Source organism: Neopsephotus bourkii, unplaced genomic scaffold (genome assembly GCF_033783945.1).
Source record: "Neopsephotus bourkii isolate Nb327-2 ecotype Australia unplaced genomic scaffold, CSIRO-AGI_Nbou_v1 NB_1358, whole genome shotgun sequence".
NCBI lineage: Eukaryota > Metazoa > Chordata > Aves > Psittaciformes > Psittacidae > Neopsephotus > Neopsephotus bourkii.
The window spans coordinates 3475345-3499569 of NW_026901837.1; the positions used below are offsets into that span (position 1 = coordinate 3475345).

General features: G+C 35.9%; 1 protein-coding gene across 1 annotated transcript in view; it reads left to right on the forward strand.

The window, feature by feature from the left end:
• Nucleotides 1-24225, forward strand: part of FIG4 (FIG4 phosphoinositide 5-phosphatase) — a 67908-nt gene that overhangs the window by 12995 nt on the left and 30688 nt on the right. The window contains exons 4-15 of the mRNA XM_061366807.1: nucleotides 1134-1290; nucleotides 2488-2538; nucleotides 4530-4678; nucleotides 7393-7521; nucleotides 9066-9166; nucleotides 9571-9733; nucleotides 10355-10452; nucleotides 12707-12840; nucleotides 14778-14894; nucleotides 15337-15382; nucleotides 16617-16765; nucleotides 20683-20849. Of these exons, the coding sequence (XP_061222791.1) occupies nucleotides 1134-1290; nucleotides 2488-2538; nucleotides 4530-4678; nucleotides 7393-7521; nucleotides 9066-9166; nucleotides 9571-9733; nucleotides 10355-10452; nucleotides 12707-12840; nucleotides 14778-14894; nucleotides 15337-15382; nucleotides 16617-16765; nucleotides 20683-20849 (1461 nt within the window). The remainder of the gene's footprint in view (nucleotides 1-1133; nucleotides 1291-2487; nucleotides 2539-4529; nucleotides 4679-7392; nucleotides 7522-9065; nucleotides 9167-9570; nucleotides 9734-10354; nucleotides 10453-12706; nucleotides 12841-14777; nucleotides 14895-15336; nucleotides 15383-16616; nucleotides 16766-20682; nucleotides 20850-24225) is intronic.

The window sequence follows — 24225 nt, forward strand, 5'->3', positions numbered from 1 at the left end:
TTTGCTATTTAACAACTGAAATTCAATAGTCTGGCTGTTTCAGCTGGAAGATGTGTTTCTCTTGTCAGCGGGATCTCTTCTCCTTGTGCAGGTGAGAGCATTTTTCCAAGGGGGGCTAATAAGGCAGAAGAAAATATTGCAGTTCATTCGATCACATTGCAGACTCCAGCAGTGACAGGGAGTAAAATGTGTGCTTTGCTCATCCTTCTTTAATTCATAATAAAACCTAAAGAACTGAATATAAATACAACTGGAAATGTGAATTGTGAGTTGTTTACCCTCACCCCCCCACTTAATAGATTAAGAAGGACATGGAGCTATGAAGACAGGCTGAGAAGGTTGGGGCTGTTCAGCCTGGAGAATAGATCGTAAGAGATGATCTTAAGGTCCTTTACAATCCAAACCATTCTATGATTTAATGACAGTGCAGTAGTGAATGAGTTGCAGGCTGTTCACTAGTAGCAGCCCATCAAAGCAGCTACCTCCAAGAGCTAATTTGTGCGATTTATTAGTTACTACAACTTAATACCACTGTATCACTGTCTATATTATATTAGAAACACATTTGGGTTCAGGGATATTTAGGTATTTCTATTTCTAATTTTAATTTACACATTTATATTGCATTGGAAAGTTTGTTATGATGTTTCCTAATTATATGTAGTAGAGACATCCAAAGAAGCAACTTGGTGAAGAAGAACGGCTATGCCCTGTAGTGTTAGGGAATGAGGGTGAGGGCTTCTGAAGTCTCTGGTTTTAGGCAGTAAAGCCAGACACTGCCTGTTCTACTTCCTGTAAAAAGCAAATATACATGTGTCTTAAGTAGACAGCAACTTTCGATGAATTTTCGATGTCTTAACTCTGCTACCTAATATTAAAAATATTTACAGTGGAAGGGGGCAAAATAAGTAAAACCTGGGTACTTCATTGGTTGACATCTACTGGGGGAAACTAAAACTGTCTATGTGTATCTGTATTTCTGTATGTGTATATATATGCACAGTGTACGTAACATTATGAACGAACAAAAATTCTGTGAAGTCTTGGAACAATTCTGATGCCATTTTTCTGAATATGTTTGATCAGATCAACACAAACATCCAACTAATACCATTTTAATGCTGTTTTAACAGGTTTTGTCAGGTTTTTAGAAGGCTATTATATTGTATTAATAACAAAAAGAAGAAAAATGGCAGATATTGGAGGTCATGCAATATATAAAATAGAAGATACAAGCATGATCTACATTCCAAATGACTCTGTAAGAGTCACTCATCCTGATGAAGCCAGGTAAATAATGGTGGTACTCTTTGACCATTTTCTAAGCAGTGGTGAACTGCAACTAGAAATTTCAGTCATGGATTTCCTTCTGATAGTATGTCATTCAAGCCATTTTATCTTAGTTGATAAATTATCATGGAAGGATGGAGAATCAGTCACAAGTTCTGTGGCCTCTAACCTGGAGAGTAAAACAACTATTACAGTCTTTCAGAGTTTTTTGTCCATGTCTTCATGTCGCCTATGTGTCAAACCTACATCCTAGCAAATATGCACCTGGAAGCATCTGATATAAGCATTGTTCTTACAAAAGCAAAATAATACTAATACTGGTTTATATTGTTCAGAGTACAATTCTTCTATTAGTATCTCTAGCATCATGTTAATCTCACCTGAAGAGATTAATATTTTATTTTTTTTTTTACTTTTTTGTAAAAAAAGAAATTTGAGCCTTTGCAAGGAAGCCTTGTAAGCAATGTACAACCACATTCTGGTGGTGTTTTTATCGGGGTGGGGGAAATACCCAGCACATGGTATCAATAAACTGCTTTCCACTCTGTACCAAGTTTGAGTAGTCAAAAAGTGATGGATTATGATAAACTGATGTCAGGTAATAAAATCAAGGCAATGGGAACTACTCAGAAAGTTTCCACTTTATTGTATGACTGATAGTAAACCTCAGTCTCCCTCTTAGAATGAAGCAGACTGTATTCTTTAACCTTATATGTTTATGGTGTTAGCCATTTTTTCATTTATAGAGTGTTACCAAATTTGCAAATTCTTTTCTGAGAATTTGCAAGGGTACAGCATCTTGAAATACTTGTTCATTTATTTGAGAATAACTGAAAATCTTTAATTCCTAGATAGTGCTCTTGGGTGTTTGCTTGCATAGGACCTAGAGAATTTGACCCACGTGTGTGGAAAACAGCACTACAACTTTATCTGCAACTGCCTAAATAAGCAGAGTACATACATGAGTAGACACTGGGTTAAAAAAGACAAAACAAAAACAAAAACACTATTTATTTAATCCAGATGCTGACATTCTAGTGGAATTACCTGTCAAAACAGCTACAGTAAGATACAAAGGGAACATATGGCAAGAGTCAATATTTATATGTAGTTTAATTTCTGAGATTCACTGAATGACTTCTTGGAACTGTCTGATTAAACTAAAAATTTCCCTTTTAATTTGAATTGTTTTGCTAGGTATTTGAGAATCTTTCAAAATGTGGACCTTTCTAGCAACTTTTACTTTAGGTACGTATTAGTTAATAATTCCTTTTAAAAATTATATACTTACACTTGTTATGAAATTCTGCTTTTGTATTTTGATAACCAACATCTTTAGTATTCTGGGGAAATAGGACACGTGATCACTCTGCTTGTCCATTTTCATCTGTGTCTTTTGAACCTGCTTTCTCCTTCAGGAAATTGATTAGAAATACAGTCTTCATGAACTATAGAACTATTAGTAGCATGGTAAAAGGTGGACACTGAAATTACTGTTTCCACCGACTGTTTAGCCTTGCCAGATTACACTGGTTATCTCTCTTTGCAAAAGTATTATAATTTCAGAGGGTTTGCTTGTCCTGTCATTTTGTGGGTTTTGATCCCATTTTCCAGAAATAAAGCTTTGCTTTGATTCACAAAGGTAGAGAATAGGTCCTCATCCAAGATACACCCAGCACCAGGTGCATCTTTCATAGGGCCTTCTAGGCATTACTGATTCTCCTGCTTATTTTTTCATAAATACCATACCTAAGACAAGTTTCTGTGTCCTAGCTACTATAACACATGATACTTTTGGGACAGCAGAAAAATGAGGGAAATATGGTGGTAAACCTGTCAGTACTAGTTAGAAGCCTTTAAGACTTAAGGTAAATGAAAAAAACCCTCTTGAGGGTACCAAAAGGTGTGTCATTCTAGAAGATACTTCCTCTTGGAAAATAAAGGCTTCTTGGCACGACTGTATCTGTGAAGACAAAGCTACCAAAATTTCATGTCTGTGTTGTGGTTTTGCATGAAAAGGCTTTTTTATAGCATAAAACTTGAGTTTTTCTTCTGTGCTTTGTCTCTCAGCCCTAACACTGTATAACTTCCTTTTTTATTATCCTGCTCAGAGTTGATGAATGTATATTGTTTCTGTGGTCATGCATATAAGGGAAAGGACAAGGGTTTTATATGACTCCCTGATAAACACATTTATAAGCTTAATTTAAATTGTTCTTGGCTGAAATCATAGCATATTTTTCTGCATGGTTTTCATATTAATCCTGAACAGAATTAGAGGGTAGTTACAGGAAAACGTTTGGTCTAAGGGGTAAATGGAGGAATAGCCTGAGCAACTCTTTTACTGGGATACTGTTTAAAGATTCTGTTATATGCAAACTAAGCATGTAACAAACTGGGTTCATTTTTCCTAACAGATAAGCATGGCAGGTTGTTCTTATGAAAAGGCAGTGAATATATTGGTTAGGCTTTGTTATCATTAGTGATAAATCTAAATGTCCAATGTTTAAAATTATTTTTTATAAGTCATTCATAGTAAAGGTAATTACTGATGTTGTATTAGGCTAAAATGGAAATTTGTGTCTATTTCTGATTTAAGTGTTATGTAAATTTAGTTTCTCCTTAGGGAGATGAATCTTAGTGGCTTATAAAATTTAGCAATTAGTGTAGAGTGTTCTCAGTATAAAAGCCATGAGAAGCATGATTTGTTACTGTTATGGAACTAATTAAACAAAACCAACCTTTTCTTTATTCTGCATCCACTGTCTTAAGATGCATCTGTGTTGCAACCACAAATTTGAGGACATATGGAGTCCTTGGCTTCTTTGACTTCAGGTAGCAGTTAGAGCATAGTACTTACTTAAAACTCAGAAAAGTGAGGTTGTCTGTATGGGTATTTCCAATGGAATAGCTATTTTTGATCTTCAGGACTATTTCTTGGGACAATAGTGAATTTTGTTTTATATACTTTGTTCAAAAGGCATGTTCAGTTTTCAGTTATAAGAAGAATATAAATACAGTTTCAACTATTTGTACTGTAAACAGTTTCCATGTTGGAAAACTTATTTTGGAAATCAGTAGCATTATTTGCCATTATAGAATCTGAATCTGTATATCTTGTTCAAAAGTATTCTTTTAATGGATAAAATAGGAGTGTTAAATAAACAGATGGGAGACTAAGGGCTTTCAGAAAAGTCCCATGCATCTATAGTTATTAATACATGGTAACTTTCTATCAGTTACAGCTATGATCTGTCTCACTCCCTTCAGTACAATCTTACTGTCCTGAGAATGCCACTTGAGACATTAAAAACTGAAACAACCCAGACCCGACAAGAAAGTTTTGATATATTTGAAGATGAAGGACTTTCAACACAGGGTGGAAGTGGTAAGCAAGTATGCCTAATTAAACTGATGTTGGTCAAGAGTACATTTAGAGTAAGTTCCACTTAAATTTAGAGAAACATTTGGGTCTTTTGTATTGATCACCAGTCTCATAACAGTTTTGAGTTAATAAAAGATTATGTAAAGTCCCAATTACAGACATTTGAATAATGCAATTTCTAGAGGTGATTAATCATTGTTTTGTTAATTTACATTGCAGCTCCGGGAGATAATTGAAGTTGCTGACATTATTCAGCAATTGATTATTCAACTGACTTGTAAGACTCCCAATAGGAATAAATTACAAAGTGTGGGAAGCAATGACTGATTAATATACTTTTTTATTTGTGTTGGAAAATACTGATGACAGAGGAATTACATGATGTTAGTATCAATTTGATGTAGTAAGCAGTATCAGAAGGTCTGAGAAAAACTATTGATTTCAGTTTGAATCACTTTGGATCAACATATTCATAAGGGTGTAAAGATAACCAGTCAGACAGGAAAACTTTTCTCTCCCTTTTCCTTTGCTCACACTCACATACAAAAGTTCTCCTGAAATTCTTAATAATAGATTTCATTCTGTTGAGGTTGATGGTTTTTAGTTTTATTGCCCTGTGACTAATTATCTGAATGCTTGTCAAAATTGTGTTTGTTTTTTTTTTTAACTATTACATATGTGGCACCATGTTTTCCTTAATTGTGAGTACAGTGCTACGCTTGATTCGTAATGAATACATTGCTCTAAAAGTGGTCTCAAACAGGTGTGGAGATTCAGGTAGCCTTTTTACTAATAGAACACCATGCCTTTTAGGTACATCACTTATAAGCAGAAAAATAGGGTAGAGCAAGTCTGCTGTGCTGTACTGTCTACTGTAGCAAGTCTGCCTGCTATTTTGCTTAAAACTGTGAACTTGATGTGGAAGCCAGCTTAGATGCAACACCTGGATCTGTGCTTATTGAATCTTACTGGTTATAGAGGCTCAACAGCCTCTCTGCATTACCACCCTGATTTGTAGTCACCTGCTGTGTAATTTCTGTTGCACACAAAATATAATACACAGAGAAACATGATACAAAATCCCACTTGTCCTAAAGTAACTTTGGTTCTTTGAGATACTGTGAATTTCATGACTTCTGCCTCTTTTAACCAAAATGAATCTTCCAAGGCATTGAAGAAAGAATTTATTGGTCCTGCCTTCTGTGCCTGTAAAGGGTACTCTGAAGGTCTGACAAGCACATAGTTAAAATACAGAAATGTTCGAAACAGCCCCAGACCCAAATTTATGCAAGATAAACTTGGACACTGTTTGTCCACCTGTTTTTCACACCCTTTTATCACATCACCTAGAATAGACCTACACTGACTGCAGCTCAGAGAATGGTAATAAGTGTTAGGTAAGCAAGTAATTGTCTCTGATGCTGGAGCTTTCTATGTTAAATAGTTTTAACATTTTTCATACTGTCATTTAAAAGCCTAAAGGTAATGCTGTATGCAGTAAACTCTAAATAGTGGAGGGAGCAATAATTCCTCTGCTATAAAGGCTCTTATGTGCAGGATCCCTCAGGAATCCATACAATGTCATCTCTATGTCTTTGTGAAAATTTTGGAGAAAAAGATGCCATAACCTTGACTCGGCAGTGTGCTGATTTCCAGTAGATATTAGTAACATATCCTTCATATGATAGAATATGTATTAAGAAATAGCCATCTGCCATTCAAGAACAAATTTTCACCAAAGCAATGCTGCTAGAAATGAGTAGGAAGCCAAACTAGTGCTTGCGGCCAGGTTCTGCTGAGTGTATACATTCCTTCACCTAAATGGTTGTATCATTTTTTCCTGGGCTTATGGTAAGTTTGATGACTAGGTAGCAACATTTTGTTCAACAGCTGCATTTTCAGTTTCAGTCTGTTAGGCGAACTCATCTTCTTCCCCCAGCAGAGGCTGTGCTAATTGACATGCTGCTATGATATAACTTACCGTGCCAGAAATTTAATTTGCTAAAACTACACAAAAAATGGAGGTAATATGAGTTCTTGTCCTTTTCCTTTTCCTCAAGACTCACTTAATTCCTTTCATCAGCTTTTAGTGCTAGTTGTCATCTTGGTCTTAAATTTTGAAAAAGACTTAGGTTCCAGTTATATCAGAAATTGAATTTTAATTTGCAGGTTTACAATAGCTGCATTTCTTGTGTCATTGCTTATCAGGAAAACCACTCTAAATTATGCGACAAGGGGATTGATGTGCTTTTTGTGAAGGTGGCCAGGGATATATGTGATCTTCCAGAGCTTAATAGATAACTCCAGAGCTAACTCAGAACTGGAAAGCTTATAAAGTCCTCCTATGAAAGTGTTTTTGCCTTAACTGGAATTTACAGTTGGGTTTATTTCCCTTACTATCAAATCCTCTGCTGGTACTATGCAGAGATTTCTTTTCAGTACTGTAAATATCAGAAACTTCTGCATGAAGACACTTGCATACTTCAGTGACTGGCAACTATAGAAAAATTGCAGATCCTCATAAATGCTGAACTTCATTCAGCATGTGCCTGACATTATCTGTGTTTGGCAAACTTCAAAGATGTGGGTAAATGATACACTGAATTACAATCAAAGGAAAATCAAAATGAAGGTCCAGTGACCTGGATTCTGAAAGTCCAGTGCAGAAAAGCTTGCTTCTTAATTGCTAATGTGTTTTCATTGTAACAACTTCCTAGGTGTATTTGGAATTTGCAGTAAGCCTTACGAAAAGTATGTGTGGAATGGCAAGCTTCTGGAGGCAGTGAAAAATACTGTTCATCGTGACTGGCTGCTGTATATTATTCATGGATTCTGTGGGCAATCAAGCATCCTTTTACTGTTGTAAGGAATGTTTTAAAAAATTTTTTAAAAGTTTGAATATGTGAAATACATTGAATGATTTCTTTGTCATGTAAATACTTTTCACTTTTAGAGTTATTGGCTGGCTTTTATTTTCATTATTTTTTCAGGTTTTATGCTAAATAAAAAACACAGTTATGTTGTTAGAATTCTCAGAGAGACACGGTTTGTAACCATGGGGTTTAGTAATAAAAAACATGGGAGGATTTTAAGGCTCAGCTGTATCTTTTCACATATGTTTGAGGAAAAGGGGGGGGGGGGAGGAGGGGGGTTAAACAGAACTGAATTGCTGACCCAGAAATGTTCTCTCACTAATCTTTAAAACATTTTTTAGTAGCTGAGATTTGCAGATATTCTTGTATTTATTCTGTTTCTGTTGAAGATGATGATAGAATATTAGGCCTGCTTTTCAAGTAGAGTTAAGTAAATACTAGGATATCTGAAAATCCTTTTTTTCCTGGCTGTGTATTATTTGAAATGAGTAAATGGGTTTATGTGTATTGTAGTATTAGCAGAAAAAGCCCAAATGCATATCACACTCCAAAAAGATGCCATCTCAACATCCTGGTAAGAATTTAGTGTATTACAGACACACTCTAATTTAATCATCAAGAGCATAGTGTTTGTTTAAAAGCCTGTCAACAAAGTATCTGGGCAAGGAAATACAATTGTAAAGTTAAGGTTAGTGGTGTCTGTAAAATTTGATTTTAGGTTTTTTTATGATTATAAGGCTTCTGGTCATTGGTTTAGACCCCAGACAGAAAGCAAGTTCCATTTTTTATATACCACTATTTCATCTGTGGTCTTACTTAATCAGTGTAGTAGTAGAGGATCTTACCACAAGCATTATGCCTGCAGATGCTTCATGTGTGGCATTAGTCTTTGCTCTAGGTATTTGATGAACAAATGTTTTCTTTCCTCTTTCTTGTGCCTCCCTTGCACTAAGTAAGCAGTGGTAGTCATGCTAGACATCTCATTCTATCTTTTTTGTTTGTTTTTAATAAAATAATTTTAAAAAAAAGCCTAAAAGGAAGCCACCACTGCATGTGTAGCTGTTCGTCTCTGGTTTTCAGTTGTTGTTACCTAAGTAGTTGCAAATTTATCTACTTCTCCAGGCAAATAATTAGAGGGTGACTGGTGTACCTAATCTGGAAATAGAAGCTCCCAGACTTCAATCCCAGTGTTCACCAAAGCATTGGTGGCCATCATGAATCTTGGGCCTATTTCACTTCTGTTGCCACTTCATAAAATAGAAATACTTCTCTTCTGTATGATGTGAGAAGTGGTTGATGTAATGTAGATTCCATTTTCAGAGTTCTTAAAAACCATTGTTGAAAAAGCCTATGCTCTCTCCCAGCTGCAAAAGAAGTTTGAAAGCAGTACTCATCACCGTTAAGGACATGTCAGGAAATCATATGTTTCAGTTTTGTACACTTTTTTAAGAATTTGTGCTTAAAGTAAGTGAATGAAAAATTGCATGTGAAATGTAAACCTTAACTTCTCTCTCAAGAACTGTTAATTTATGGTCGCCCTATATACGTCACTCTGATAGCTAGAAGATCAAGCAAATTTGCTGGAACACGTTTTCTGAAACGAGGAGCAAACTGTGAGGTAAATTAAACCTGATTTTAGGGATTCCCTCGTACCCTCCCCAACTATATGAAAGCTTGAGCTTGACTGACTGGAGAGTTGAAATGTTTTAGAGGGTCGTTACAGTTTTGCCTGTAAATTATGCTATTAGATAATGTTATCATATTCTTAATTGAGCTGTTCTTATAAGTCTTAACCAGCAATGATTTTTTTACACTTACAGTTAATGTTATTTCCAAATGTGTGTGGGGGGGGAATCTGATAATATGCATTTAGGGACAAGTGGGAATTTAACTGTCAGTGGTGTTCTCACTACTGTGATATGGTGTCCTACAGTTTAATTCTATGTAATGATCAGTTCTCTATAATGCATACAGCCCTGAAGTGTCGTGTCTATACCACACATGTATTTCTGTTTGTTTTAGGGAGATGTTGCTAATGAAGTAGAAACTGAACAAATACTTTATGATGCTTCAGTTATGTCATTTTCTGCGGGAAGTTACTCATCCTATGTTCAGGTTCGAGGATCTGTCCCTCTGTACTGGTCACAAGATATTTCAACTATGATGCCTAAGCCACCTATAACATGTATGTACAAATTCTTTGTGGTAGATTTAGCGTTCTCCCCTACAGGAACACCGGAGACAGTAAGTGAAAACTAAAAATGAATGATCTATATATTTGTTCTTTGTGAAGCCGTAAGCTAAGATAGATCAATGTTCTTTATAATAAACATCATGGCATACAGCTTTTTATATGGTTGAATGTTTGTATTTGGTGAAACTGAATAGAAAACAATCTCTGTCTTAGACTTCACATTCAGAAATGGAATACAAAAACTTCTGTTTGACCATGTCAGATTTCTTGATGCTTATTTTGCATGCAAAGTCAGTTACATGTATTTTTGTATTGTGAATAAAATTTTGAGCCTATTGAAAATCGTGGAAAACATCTGGGCTAACTTTAGTGGGGCCAGAATAATTGTTCTGTGTAAGCATCTCATTCAAGTTTGGGTGAAGAAGTTGCTTCCAATTTGGAAAAGGGAAGGTTTTTGTTAACAGCTTTTGCATGAAAAGAGGGGGAAGTATGTAATTGCATCATTACTATCAAAGAGTTAACGTGTTTTGTGAAGAGTACGTTTAGGGGAAAATTATTTAAGTGACTCTGCAGCTTACCTAATATTCTCCTGAATTTATGTATTTATTGCAGTGGACCAAGGAGATCCTTTTGCACATGTTGCAGCTCTTCACTTTGACCAAATGCTTCAGAGATTTGGTTCTCCCATTATTATTTTGAATCTTGTGAAGGTACAAAAATTTTAGTATGTTCTATATGTTTTCTAATTTTAATATTATACTTCTGTAGAGTCTCTATGTATTTTTTCATTATGTTCTAAACTAATATTAGCTCACAAATGCATTATTTTCTTCAGAAATTTCATCCATGCAGTATAGTACGTAGCTGTGCTTCCACTACCACTCTTCAGAAAAGAAGTTTACCATGTTTGTAGCCCTCTTACAGTAACCTTTTGCCGTTGTTTTCAGGTTTTTTCTGTTACTGTTTAGATGTAAGTCCAAATAAATTTACCAATAAGTTTAGTTGAGCACTAAAACCACTAAAATAGTACAGTTTCATGCAAAGTGAGGTTTGTAGGCTTCTTGACACTGACGACTAAGTTATTTGAAATATTATGATAAAGACTTACCTTCTTTATTTTGCTTTGCCTGGTAGAGTTATGAAAGTATGAGCGGAATAGAAGACTGCAGCTTTTGATATTAGCTGGTAGGCATTGCCATTGTCAGCCTGACTGGACTAATGGGGGGAGCTTCATTGATTGCTGCAGTAATTCAATTCAATCCTGTGTAATAAGTTGAGGAGAAAGCCTGGGTTCTGGGTGGCACTGTAATTTTGGTTATTACACCTTGTATATGTACTGTGGTGGTTTTTGTTTCATTTTTTTCTGTTCTGGTCCAGCCATTTTCTGTGGTGGTGGCTGTTTCCATATTTGAATTTAATATATTGATTTGTTTTGCTTGAATCATATCTTGCTTCTTTTTTGTCTTTAAAAAATCGTTTATCATGTTGTAGAACGATATTCAGGAAAAAAAGGACCTTTTATGTACATGCTGGACCTATTCCTGGTATTAAAAAGCAGGGAAAATTCAAAAGGAATGGTTTTAAAACTCTTAAGTTGCAATAAATGGAAGTAGATAATCTGTTTTCTATTTCTAGAAGCTTTCTTGTGTAGGGGTGTTTTTAAGACCATCCAGGACTCTGTGGAATCAACACAGGATAGCATTTGTCGACAAAATTATTTTATATCTTGCAGCCATAGATTTCAAAAGCCATTGCTATAGTGAGTCTAGGCTCACATGAACTTGACACGTGAATCATTATATGCTTTTATTCACAGGGCTTTTGATACAGTGGCTGAAAATGTGTCTTTCTTTCCCTCCCTAGATGCTCAATATTAAAATGTTAAAGTTCGTGTTCCTTTATTACTGGACTAGATGATCTCCAGAGGTCCCTTCCAACACTAATGATTCTGTGATTAGAATCATAGAATTATAGAATAGTCAGGATTGGAAAGGACCTTAAGATCATCTAGTTCCAACCTCCCTGCCATGGGGCAGGGACACCTCACACTAAACCATGTCACCCAAGGCTCTGTCCAACCTGGCCTTGAACACCGCCAGGGATGGAGCGTTCACAACCTCCTTGGACAACCCATTCCAGTGCCTCACCACCCTTACAGTAAAGAACCTCCTCCTTATATCCAATCTAAACTTCCCATTTAAGTTTTAACCCATTACCCCTTGTCCTATCACTGCACCCCCTAATGAAGAATCCCTCCCCAGCATCCTTATAGGATATAAATCTATGTCTTCCTATATGTGTCTGTGCTGGAAGTTTGTTAATTAGTAATGAATGCATTAGGTTATATATTTAAAGCAGTTTCTATAATGTAGGTTCAGTAGAAGTTTTAGTTTGGATGAAGTTGAGAGGAAAGCTATGCTAATATATGGAGTACCAACACATATCTGGTATTTTCAGAGAATGGCAACAAAACTGAACTTTTATTTTTTTATATTTTTTAATTATTGCAAAGCTGGGAGGTGGTAGCTCTTTTTCCCCATCTCCTGTCAGTAGTGGAGAAGAATTTGCCTTCTTGTACCCCAGAATTAAATGGGACATTCTCCTTTTTGCTTGTCCTTTTTTTTCTCCTTTGTCTTTGTCCATTTATTTTTCTATTACTACTTCTGTTTCCATGTGCCCTTCTTTGCTGTTACAGGGTTCCATTTTTCAGGCAATAGTTATGCACAGTTGAAACAAGTGACCTTTATTACTAATACAGATCAACTGTTAAAACCCCAGAATATTTAGATTTTTCTGTCTCTTAATGACTTAATTGTAGCATTTATGAAGAGCTGCCTGCTGTTACAGCTTCCACTTTAATTTTCTTTAAATTTCTGCTATATATACATACATGTGTATGTATATGGGTTACATACATTTGTTAGTGAAAATTGTATTGTTAACTTCCTTCTCTTTTTGCTAAAGGAACGTGAAAAAAGAAAGCACGAAAGGATTCTTAGTGAAGAGCTTGTTGCTGCCGTGACATATCTCAACCAGTTTTTGCCCCCAGAGCATGCAATTATATATATACCCTGGGATATGGCCAAATACACAAAAAGGTAGAAAAGATCCTTCTTTGTACTAGTGCTTTAGCCATAGTAAAAATAACTGTATGCTACTGAGTGTGTTGTTTTTCAATTGAATGTATTGACAGTGAATGATGGGAGAATATTATAAAGGCCTACGGGCAGAATAAACCCTCAGCTTTTTTGAAGAATTTTTAATGTTTTCTGCGTTTTCTTACAAAAGTGGAGCAAGGCCTGAAAACTTTGAAATTCTCTGCAATGGAAAATTTTAGAAAAAAGCTATTAGAAAGACATCAACATTCACTTTTTATTTTGAATGAGTCAAAACACTGTATTTGTCAGATACTCTTTCTCAGTCACTGAATTTCTTGAGTTACAAAATTTTGAAAAACAAAGGGGTTCATATCAGTCACTCTTTTCAGTTTCCTTTACCAAAAGGAACTGAGGGTGTTAATACCAATTTTTTAAAACATTCATACTGTTAGAAGCATGTATTTTAGAAAGGCAAAATACATACTGTAACTTTATTCTACACTTTTGCACAATAGAATGCTGTACTGGAATTATGTGAAAAGGGTGAATGTTTTCTTTAAATGTAGAACTATTTATAAGGCACAAACGTTTTAAAGCTACCGGTATAGATTGCTATTCTGCAGTAACACACAATTTGGTTGTAAAGTTCTCCAGTCTTCATATATCTACTGTACCTTATTAATGCCAGAAACTGTAGAAGGATGATAAGTATTGGTGGGTCAACCTTCAGGTATCTGTTACTGTGTCAATCTGAGTAAAACAATGGGAAAATTGGTATGGTTCAAGGGGCAGGAATAAAATTAATGTATTTTCAATTAAAATTTTATGGAAAAGCTTTGCAAATAATCCTTATTTGCTGTTTGAAATTACAAGTTCATTGATACAGTTGGTCATGGGGGTGTGAAACTTTAAAGTTTGACTTAAAGAGTAGTGCTTTCACACTACTTTTTTGTTCTAAAATGGCATTGTGTACTGTTGGATGCACATGCAATTGTTTGTGTTACCATTAAATAACAAATCTCAAAATAAGGCTAGATTTCTTTTCAGAAGATATGCTAGTTCCAAGTTCTTGATTTTCCTCTTGATTGATGCTGATGAAGCTTAGTTGTCTGTCCTATCTGAGAAATGATACTAGGTGATCAAAGGATTTCTCCTTCTATCTTTAAGTTTGATGTATGTTTATCCACCCTTCTACAGATATAAATATGCCTGAGGTCTTTGAACAAGATTATTTATACAAGCAAAAGATATTTAGGAATGGAAGATCATGTATATGCCTGCTTAAGGAACTGCCAGTTTCAGGAATACTGAGAACATGTTTGCTTTAACATGTAGTTTTGAAGTAGGTCTGCTGGAAAGCAGTGCTAGTTTTATTACTTGAAGTGTAAACATTGTAATAGAAACTGAGTAAACTTTATTTTAAAGTAAAATTAAGTAAGCAGAAGTTGAAGTCCACCACAATGAATGGATGGACGCCCTGATCTGAGCAGGAGGTGTAGGAAATCATGAAGGCCACACATGGACAAATGTTACTGAGCAAAACAATACCTTGCAAACAAAATGAGGGAGCATGATTTTAGCATAATCATGTATCCTTTTCTGCCTCATTCTTATTTTGCAAAGCACTGAAAGTTTGTTAGGGGAAAATTAGTGTGATATGAAAGTCAAGAAGTTTCAGAGTTCTGGAGTCTTCCACTTCTAGTTTATGTAATGCATTTTAATAAAAGTAAACAAAATTTCTCAGATACAGTCAGTGTTTCCTAAGTCTGTAAAATCTAAGAAAACTATAGACATAATTACTGTTGGGTAAATAAAGCTGTGGTGTTAATCTTCCTTTAAATAATTTTTGTTATTGAAAGACCTTCCAAGCAGTGACATTTTTTAGTATTAATGTATCTTGACTATGTTTTGTTTTGGTTTTTTTTTCCTCTTCTTAGCAAACTTTGCAATGTTCTTGATAGACTGAATGTGATTGCAGAAAGTGTAGTAAAGAAGACTGGATTTTTTGTGAATCGACCTGATTCCTACTGCAGTATCTTGCGGCCAGATGAAAAGTATGTGTTATTTAATTGATGCATAATGACTAACATCTATTCCTTGGAGAGTTGTTGGGGATTTCTATGCCTGTTACATTATTTCTTGTGGCTAAAATCAGTATGAGGGGAGATATAAATCAACTAGCTTGTGCTACCATGTATGTTAGGCCTCTAGTTTCCAGTTGCTGGCATTGTACCTACTTCAACTTTTGTGCGCTGAAGAAAATTTGTATGGCTTTGGAATATTTCCAGGAGATTTTGGCTGGCTGGTTGTGATGTCATTTAAAATCAGTCTTACTGTGGTGTAGAGCTTTCACTGCCTTTGCTATTCAGGGACAGCAATTTTGCTGTGTGGCAGGTTTTTAATTGTCACTGTTTTTCACTGAGCAGATCAATACATGATATGACCTATTATTTTTTAAAATGATTTATATGACATTCTGTTTTGTTTCTCTTTCAGATGGAATGAACTGGGAGGTTACATTGTTTCCACTGGTCGCTTGCAGGTACTAAATTGTACTTTATCAATTCACAGTTACAATGATGTAGATCAGCACTTCCAAACCAGCAGTGAACCATTTAATTTAAATACCTACTTGATGATTCATGGACTGTGTTTAAATTAATAATTATAGTAAAGAGCATTATTGCTGTCCATCCCAGAAATCCAATTGGAAAATAGGTCTTAAAGTTCTTGCATGGTACCACAAAACTTCATGCTGTTGGAATTTAATTTTTGCTGGAGGTAGTCTGAGAAATGCTTGTATTTTAAACAAGCTCCCATTACTATTTCGTCTGCAGTGTTACCAGTGCACTGACAGTTAAACCGGCGGCATTTTAGCAAACTGCATGATATCATGTTACACAGAGAAAGTGAGAAATAAACATACTTAAGTCTGGTGACTTTCATAGAAATTTTCACCAGTATTGAATAATCTGGACTTTGTTACAATTTCCGGCAGTAAAATAAAATAAAACTAGAAGCACTGCTTAACACTGGGAATGAATATTTTATCTACCTCTTAACTTTAATCACTTGTGGTATCACTGTTGGAATACATTTAAGCATTGGGATCACAGTTCATCTCTGAATCTTAAGTCACACCCAAAAGTAGTTCTTTATTAAGGCAGTGAATTTTAGTTGACTAGTTTGGATGTAGCCATATGTATTTAAGCACAAGAATTTCCCATGCTGATATATTAAACTATGTTCCTTGCAGTTGTTCATAATATAAAATAACTTTGTGTGCATTATGGAATAGACAAATGGTGGTGCAAACTGTGTAAAGGAATACGTGCATGACTGTGACCTTGAGTTGTGTGTGTTGCTCCAGATACGGAAAGCCTTTTAAGCACCATCACAGTAGAACCACAGCAAGATAGAAGAGTGCTCATTTTTTGCAGTAGTTGCAACATAACTTGAAAATAAGACCTCCTTCACTGAAATAACATGGGTTTTGTCATTAAGGTGAATCTTTAGGGCTGTTTGTGAATAGGAGAGATGCAGTTTGTGTAATGATAAAAGCAAGAATATTTTGAAAGTAGGCATTACAGCAGTCCAATGTAGCTTGCTAGAGATGAGTTGCTTTTCAACATCTTTAGAAATGGCTTACCTCAAATTTTTGTGAACTGATTTAATTTGAGATTTGGCAAGTCTTGGATAGTAGGAAAAAAGTAATAATTGTGAATATAGTAATTTATTAATTAAGAAAAATCTCTTTATTTGAATTGCTTTCCCAGACAGGAGTTCTCCGAACCAATTGTGTGGACTGTTTAGATCGCACTAACACGGCCCAATTTATGGTGGGAAAATGTGCTTTGGCATACCAACTCTATTCATTGGGATTGATTGATAAACCAAATTTGCAGTTTGATACGGACGCTGTTAGGTAAGATATATTAATAAAGTGTGTCATGGTTTTATTTTTTCAATTTTGTCGAGAGATTTAGAAAAATTCTATAGAAGAAAAGTTCAGTTCTTTCTGTTGGAATGATTTCATAATATTTATGTATCCATGTTTAAAAGATCTTCCATACTTGAACTCTTCTTGAGAAAATCCAGTAATGATGAAAATTTATTATTCTGGAAAAATATGTTAATCAGATTTAAGATAACTGCTTAACTTCATTCTCTTTGTATGCCTAAATTTAAAGCTAAAAGTTTTCCTTTAAATAAATGTAACAAAACCCCCACCCCAGTCTTTCACTTATACCTGCTTGAGGCAAAATGCTGACGAAAAATGAAAACTGAAAGAAGTACATGCTCTTATGGAGAGTGCTAAACTGATACTTGTATGGCAGTCCATCTTACCTCGCTATTACTTTTCCTTTGGACAAAATGTTGTGCTTTTTGATTTATTGAAGAGAAGTTTTCAGCAAAGTTGTTCTCTCAGATCAAGTATCCATGATACTTATTCAAGCATCCTCGAACCATTTGAGAAAACTGAGCATTTAAATTGAAATGCTTTGGGGGTCGTGGGAACTAAGCTACTTAATTTGTGAACAAGCTTCAGAAAATAACATAAGAGTCCTTGAGGTGATGTGGTTTTATTCCTTAAATATGTTGTCATGACTGTGAAACTGAAGGCTTCATTTCTGGTTTTGACTAGTGGTTTGATAGTATTAGAACATGGAGATGTAACTCATATTTCAGAAAAGACAAAGTACTCAGTCGCACCTTTACTCAGGACATACCTTCAGCTGTTCTTCTTTTCCCATTAGCTTCCAGGAGTTAGTAGGTGCCATAGAAATAACCTTACTTGCAGCACATTGGCTTACTGTGCAAGCAGTGGCTGCTGACTGCCTGACGGCCAGAGAGAGCACAAACTGGCTGGCTTCCTCATTGTGCAGTGCATGTCATCCACAGTGTCCCAGCTGTTAGGTGCTACATGTTCACGCCTAGGAACAGTTGCTGCTACAAGTACCAGTTGCTGTGCAGCCTTCTGGAGACTCAGCAGTCTGGACTCTTGGATTGTAACTAGAGAGGGGATCCAGGAAGTGGACAGGTCTCTAATACCTGCTCTGGTATTCCCATTTACTTCAGCACCTCAGACTGGATTTTACTATCTTTCCTTAGGCTTCGCAACCTCCCCCCTTTCCTATCCTATTTTGGGAGCCCAGATTTCCTCTGTTGTTTCCTGCTGCAATAATCCTGTGTTTCCTGTCTATCTTCTGTACCTTCACTTTACTTCCTATGCTCCAACCACTGAAATGTCCATCTCTTACCATCATCCCTTAAGAGTATAGTGGTTGCTTTGTCTCTGAATTTCCTGATATCTTATTTCTCATTATCTCTCTGAAATATGGCTGTTACCCTGGCATAAAAGGTTGCTTTCATCTGCCTGCATTTGGCTTATTTATTTTTATTCTCTGTTGCAATAGATGTCTATCTGAGACAGATTTTGTCGTCTAAGACTTGTTTCTGAATTAGTGCATTCAGAAAAATTAAAAAATTCTCCATAACGCAACAAATTCTGAAGACAAGCATGTGCTAGCCATATTGTCTCCATGGTGCAGTCCTTCACTTCGGGCTCCTGCATTCTTGTTCCCTGCATTGCCTTCCACTGAGTATGTGCTTCCTGTATGCTCTGTCTCTTCATTTACACTCTTCTGACCGGCCAGACGGGGTAATCAGTAGCAGTCTGTCTTCCTTAATTTAGCTAATGTGTCTGAAAAAATAACTTTTTTTCATCACATTCTTTAACTGTCCTTATAATTCTGACTTCTCTCATGTGGGCTCATGGGCTGGCTACAGTTCAGGGTATCTTTTAAACTAGATTTCTGAAGTCAGTGTTTTATTTTGTTTGGGCATTGTGAAGGATATGAACAGGATATGCATCTTGAACGGTCCAATTTTGTGTCTAGCCAGATTGATCTTAATGACTTTGTTGCACAAGACCATTTCTGTAAGCTGTATTTCTGATTCCTTCACTTTAACTGTTGTCTTACATAGAGAATTTCCTAGGCAAAGTGTATCTTAGCAGCTTATTTTATCACACGTAGTTAACGTCTCTTTCTACAGAAAACCAGAATTTGACTGCAGGCTTGAATATTTTGAGGCTGCGAAAGGATACTTTGTTTCTATAGGTCTTTTCCAAATCAAGTGGATCAGTGTCCTCAGTGAATTTAAAGTTGTCTGTTTTCTGTGAACCTTTATTGCAAGATCATTGATTCACCAATACTCCATAGCTGACTGGGAAATTTTCAAGAGGTATCATTCTTTTACCTGCCAGTTTTTGTCTTGAATCAGGTTTTTAACTTTTAGTTGACCAGTCATTCTTCTGCTTGTATTGAAAAAACCCAACAAAATAAACAAAAAAAAACCCAACCAACCAGCCAACAACAACAAAAAACAGCAACAAAACAAAACCCCAAACCAAAACAAAAAACAACAACAAAACAACCTAGCAAACCCAAAGAAACAACAAATTATCATATATGGTATCATGAGCTCTGAACAATTTGTGGTTTATTTTATTTCTTCTGTTGTTTTTCGGTTTGCTTTTGTTGTTGTTGAAGGGGAGGGTTAAGTTAATAAGCAGGTGTTTCCTCCTAATTGATCTTTTTGTGCTTGAACTTAGGCAGAAGATTTGCTGGACAGGTGTTTTGTTTTTACAGAAATTGATTGGCTGCTCACATAAGTGTTCTTCATTCAGTACTTTTGAGGACTTCAGTCAGATAGATGCTTTTCCTGATTTGATCTTTTTTTTATTTTTGTTGTTATTTTGTTTCTACCCTCCTTTATGCTTCTTAAGTATTACAGTGTATCCTGTGCAGATGCCTGAGTTACTGTGTTTTGCTATATTCATGTGAAATCATTTTCACAGATTTGGTTGTGATTTGGTGGTGGGCGTTGTTGTTGGATTGTCCTAGTTTTAGTTGGTTGACTCTTAACTAAAATTCCAGCCTCTTTTAGTAAGATGTTATGCTTGTCATTGTCTTATTCAAGCAAGACCTTACTCTCCATTGCTGAGAAGCATTTTTCAGTCTGTTATTTTCTGGGCTAGGATAGCCTTATTTTCTGGAACTGTGTTTTTGTCATTGTTGGGGAGCTCTTGATAATTTTTACTATTTGGATTGCTCTCAGTTTGGAGTCTGCTGTCAACTTCCTGATGATAGAGGACTGTCCTGGTTTTAGCCAGCTGTCCTTGTTCATCTTAGCAGCCTTTCTTACCTTCTTACATGATGTTTTTCCGGCTCCAGCAAATGGTATTTGCCGTTCATATTTCTTACAAGTCATGTTTATTCAGTTTGTGCCTTTCAGTTGTCATTATTGTAACTATGGAGATTTTGGGAAAATTATGATAACTTCATTCCCAGTGGCTGTGACAGTAAACATAGCCTTGAGATATTGAAGTGTTCTGTCCCATTTAGTGTATTTAAAATACCTTAGTTTGTGAAGGCGTACAGTTTGTTTCCCCCCCTGCACACTAGCGGGACATGTTAATCTTCTTGAATCTACAGAAATGTATATTCTGTAGTGTGAGTGCATTCTGATACATTATAAATTAGTGAAAATCTAAGTCTAATGATTTTTTAGTGATTATTGCATCTGAATAAAATGTCCACATACTTACCTGAATGAAGAATAGAGACATATATTGAAATTTCAGTGTTTGTAAGTTAATAGCTTCATTACTATCAAGTTAATGAAATACCAGGTTTTGTAAACTGGCAGAAGTACTTAGGAGAAGAAAATGCATTGCTTGTTAAACAGAAAGACTTTATTATTACAGTACTTTATTTTTTCTGCTAAAAAACTTTTTTTCATTAGTTTGATAGATGACACATTTTGCTTTTCCTTCAGATTGTTTGAGGAATTATATGAAGATCATGGAGACACACTTTCTCTGCAGTATGGAGGTTCTCAGCTTGTCCACAGAGTAAAAACCTATAGAAAAATAGCTCCATGGACTCAGCATTCCAAAGATATTATGCAAACACTCTCAAGATACTATAGTAATGCTTTCTCAGGTAAATTGAATTTCAAGTGCCTTTTTTTAAGCTATTATTTAAAAAGCGTTTTATTTGTGATGTTTCAATAATCCATACTGTGATCTTACGACAGAGATCCTCTGTATTATAGTTTCCAAATAATGTGGTAAAATCTGATGGCTGTTCTGATTTAATGAAGTATTTATATCCTACGCAAGTGCACATTGTAGCACGCAGCATCAGTTGATAAAAGTTAGTGAAATGAGGTAAGAAGTATTTTGGAAACCTATACATGTAGCACTGACAGTGTTAGTGCCATCTGCAGATCAATAGAGAAGCAGGTAGCTGTTACAGAGCTGTTAAAGTGATGGGCAGAATGACTTCAACAAATAAAAGGAAACTGGTAAATCTAAACACAAGTAGAATGCTTTTGAATGGGGTATTTCTTGTGGTATTTCTCAGGACTTCAAACAAAATGCAGGCTCTTATGCATGTAATTGTTTTGTATGAATAAAAGTTCCAAGCTGTTGAATCTGTGGTAGAGAAGACAAAATTAAACTAAAAAAGCAAGATCAACCAAATAAACAACCTATTTTTGGGGGGGTTAAATAAGTTGTAACATAGTAACTTACTGCTTTACTAGCTTGCATCAGTCACTGATACTGTTCTACTTCATTCTGTATAACATTGCTAAGAAAAAAAACCTCTTTGAAAAATGCTGAGCCATTGCAAAATAGCTGAAAAAAAATGCTTAGTACTTTTAGAAGTCGTAGTATGAGAAATGTCCAGATGACAAACAATGAGTGCTGCTGTGTTCTAAGTTTCGTGTCAGTCCTCTATTACTCTTTTTCACAAAAGCTGCATAGCCAGGGAAGGATGTAGCTTTTTTTTTTCCCAGTAGACTGCACTTACATAGAAACTATATGAACTTAAAACAGTAAGTTGGACACTGGCTAGAAATACGTCACTAATCTCTGGTTTCTTTGGCTGAATTTACTGGTTTTTTTAGTGACAATTCTGTATATGCAACAAAAGGTGAGAGCACAGTAGTTAAAGTACTGTTTTTGGATGTAGGTTATGTAATTTGTGTATCATATTTGCGCAAATTAGATGAGAAATGACAAGCCTGTTTATTTCAGTGGTACAGTCTTTTATTGTTTGCAGTGGCAATAAGGCATGACTTCCTCAATTCTTAATGAGCAAAAGGAAGCACACTTGCAGGGTATCACCTCTGCCAATAAGTACAAGATGAAACAAATCTCTGAAGCTATTGACTTGTATGTCAGCCACTTAAACAGTTAGATGGAAACTTGGGCAAAGTTCTATATCCATATTTGGGGTTGTGGTCTGCTTACAAGGACAGTCATGCTATACATATGATTTAGCAATAAAATAATTTGTCCTGGAAAAGGTGTTACAAAAAGAAGGAATACACAGTGAAAGAGTCCATTTTGTCACCCTGGTGAACTTGTAGCTGAGTATACAAACAGTCTTTAATGACATCAGTATGAAAAATGAAACTTTCATAAAGGTGTTGCACACTTTCCCCGATTTACAGATGGCTTTGGTTTTGAACACGTTTGAGCCATGTATTTTTGGTGCTTTATGCATTTCTTATGTTTGAAGATTGCATTGTTGAAACATGGCATTCAGTGTTGTATTTACTGCATTTTTAGTATGAAATTTAAAGGTCCACTCTACAACACTTCCTGTTCAGCTATCATCTGCAAGCCTGTTAATGTGACACATTGAGAAAGATCATTTTATTCTTGAAATTTTCGTAGAAAGCAGAGATGAAGGAAGCATTTTTAGAACAAGATTCTGAGTTTCTGAAGTACGTAACTTAATATCGTTACATACTTTAAATAAATAAAAATCTGAGGGCCAGGCAGTCCAGGAGGCAGAACTTGTGTTTCTGATCTGAGAAACAATTTTAATACTTATGAATTTTATGTAATAATGGTGAACTCAGAAAATTTGCTTGAAGTCATATGGCGTATCAGATTCAGAACAAGACAGTGTGGCCTGCTAACAGTGTCTCCTAAATAAATCACTCAGCCACGCTTTTCTGCCTATAGTAAAAAATAGATTATTCTAAAAATAATTTACATTTTTAAGAAAATTGTTTCATCTGTTGACCCCAAAGCCCCATGGATAATCATTACTAATTAAGTTGTACAGAAGAGGAAAAAGTAAAACAAGTATTGGTTAACTGACTTGCCTGAAGGTACTAATCTAATAGATAAGGCTTGGATTTGCAAGAAAGATAACTTTGAATGCAGTTCAACCCTAGTTCATGATATGTGGCTTAGCTTTTCTGTAGAGTTTTCTATACCTATAAATTTGTAGTATGTTGTTTATACAAAGAGATACAAAGAAGAGATTCGGAGCAGCCCTGCGGAGAAGGACTTGGGCATCTTGGTCGATGAGAAAATGAACATGAGCCAGCTTCAGTGTGTGCTTTCAGCCCAAGAAAGCCAACCATATCCTGGGCTGCATCAAAAGGAGCGTGACTAGCAGGTCGAAGGAGGTGATCCTGCCCCTTTACTCTGCTCTTGTGAGACCTCACTTGGAGTATTGTGTGCAGTTCTGTTGTCCTCAACATAAGGAGGACATGGAACTGTTGGAACAAGTCCAGAGGAGGGCCACGAGGATGATCAGGGGGCTAGAGCACTTCCCATATGAAGACAGGCTGAGAAAGTTGGGTCTGTTCAGCCTGGAGAAGAGAAGGCTGCGTGGAGACCTCATAGCAGCCTTCCAGTATCTGAAGGGGGCTTATAGGGATGCTGGGGATGGACTCTTCTTTAGGGACTGTAGTAACAGGACAAGGGGTAATGGGTTAAAACTTAAACAGGGGAAGTTTAGATTGGATATAAGGAAGAAATTCTTTCCTGTTAGGGTGGTGAGGCACTAGAATGGGCTGCCCAGGGAGGTTGTGACTGCTCCATCCCTGGTGGTGTTCAAGGCCAGGTTGGACGAGGCCTTGGGTGACATGGTGTAGTGTGATGTTCATGGCAGGGGGGTTGGAACTAGATGATCTTAGGGTCCTTTCTAACCCTAACTATTCTAGGATTCTATTCTATGATTCTGTAATAGAAGAGTGAAGAATTTAAAAATGTTCTCAGGATCAAGTTAGTGACTGAAGCTTAGAAGAAGACCTGGGTTTCCTCCTAAAAATATGGGACAATCATTTTTATGGTGACTTGAAAAAAATCTTACAGGTCTAGGCAAAAATTCTGACTTTTTTCATGCATGTTTTTAGTTATGGCATTTATTGTATGAGAGGACATGGTGTAGTTTGGGTAGTCAGCTTTTGATTAAAAAAAAAACCTGGTTATAAGCAAATGAGCTGTACCAGAAAAAAGAACATAATCTAGCTAAGAATATAGGTGTTCCTTCAACACCCTCTCTGGCA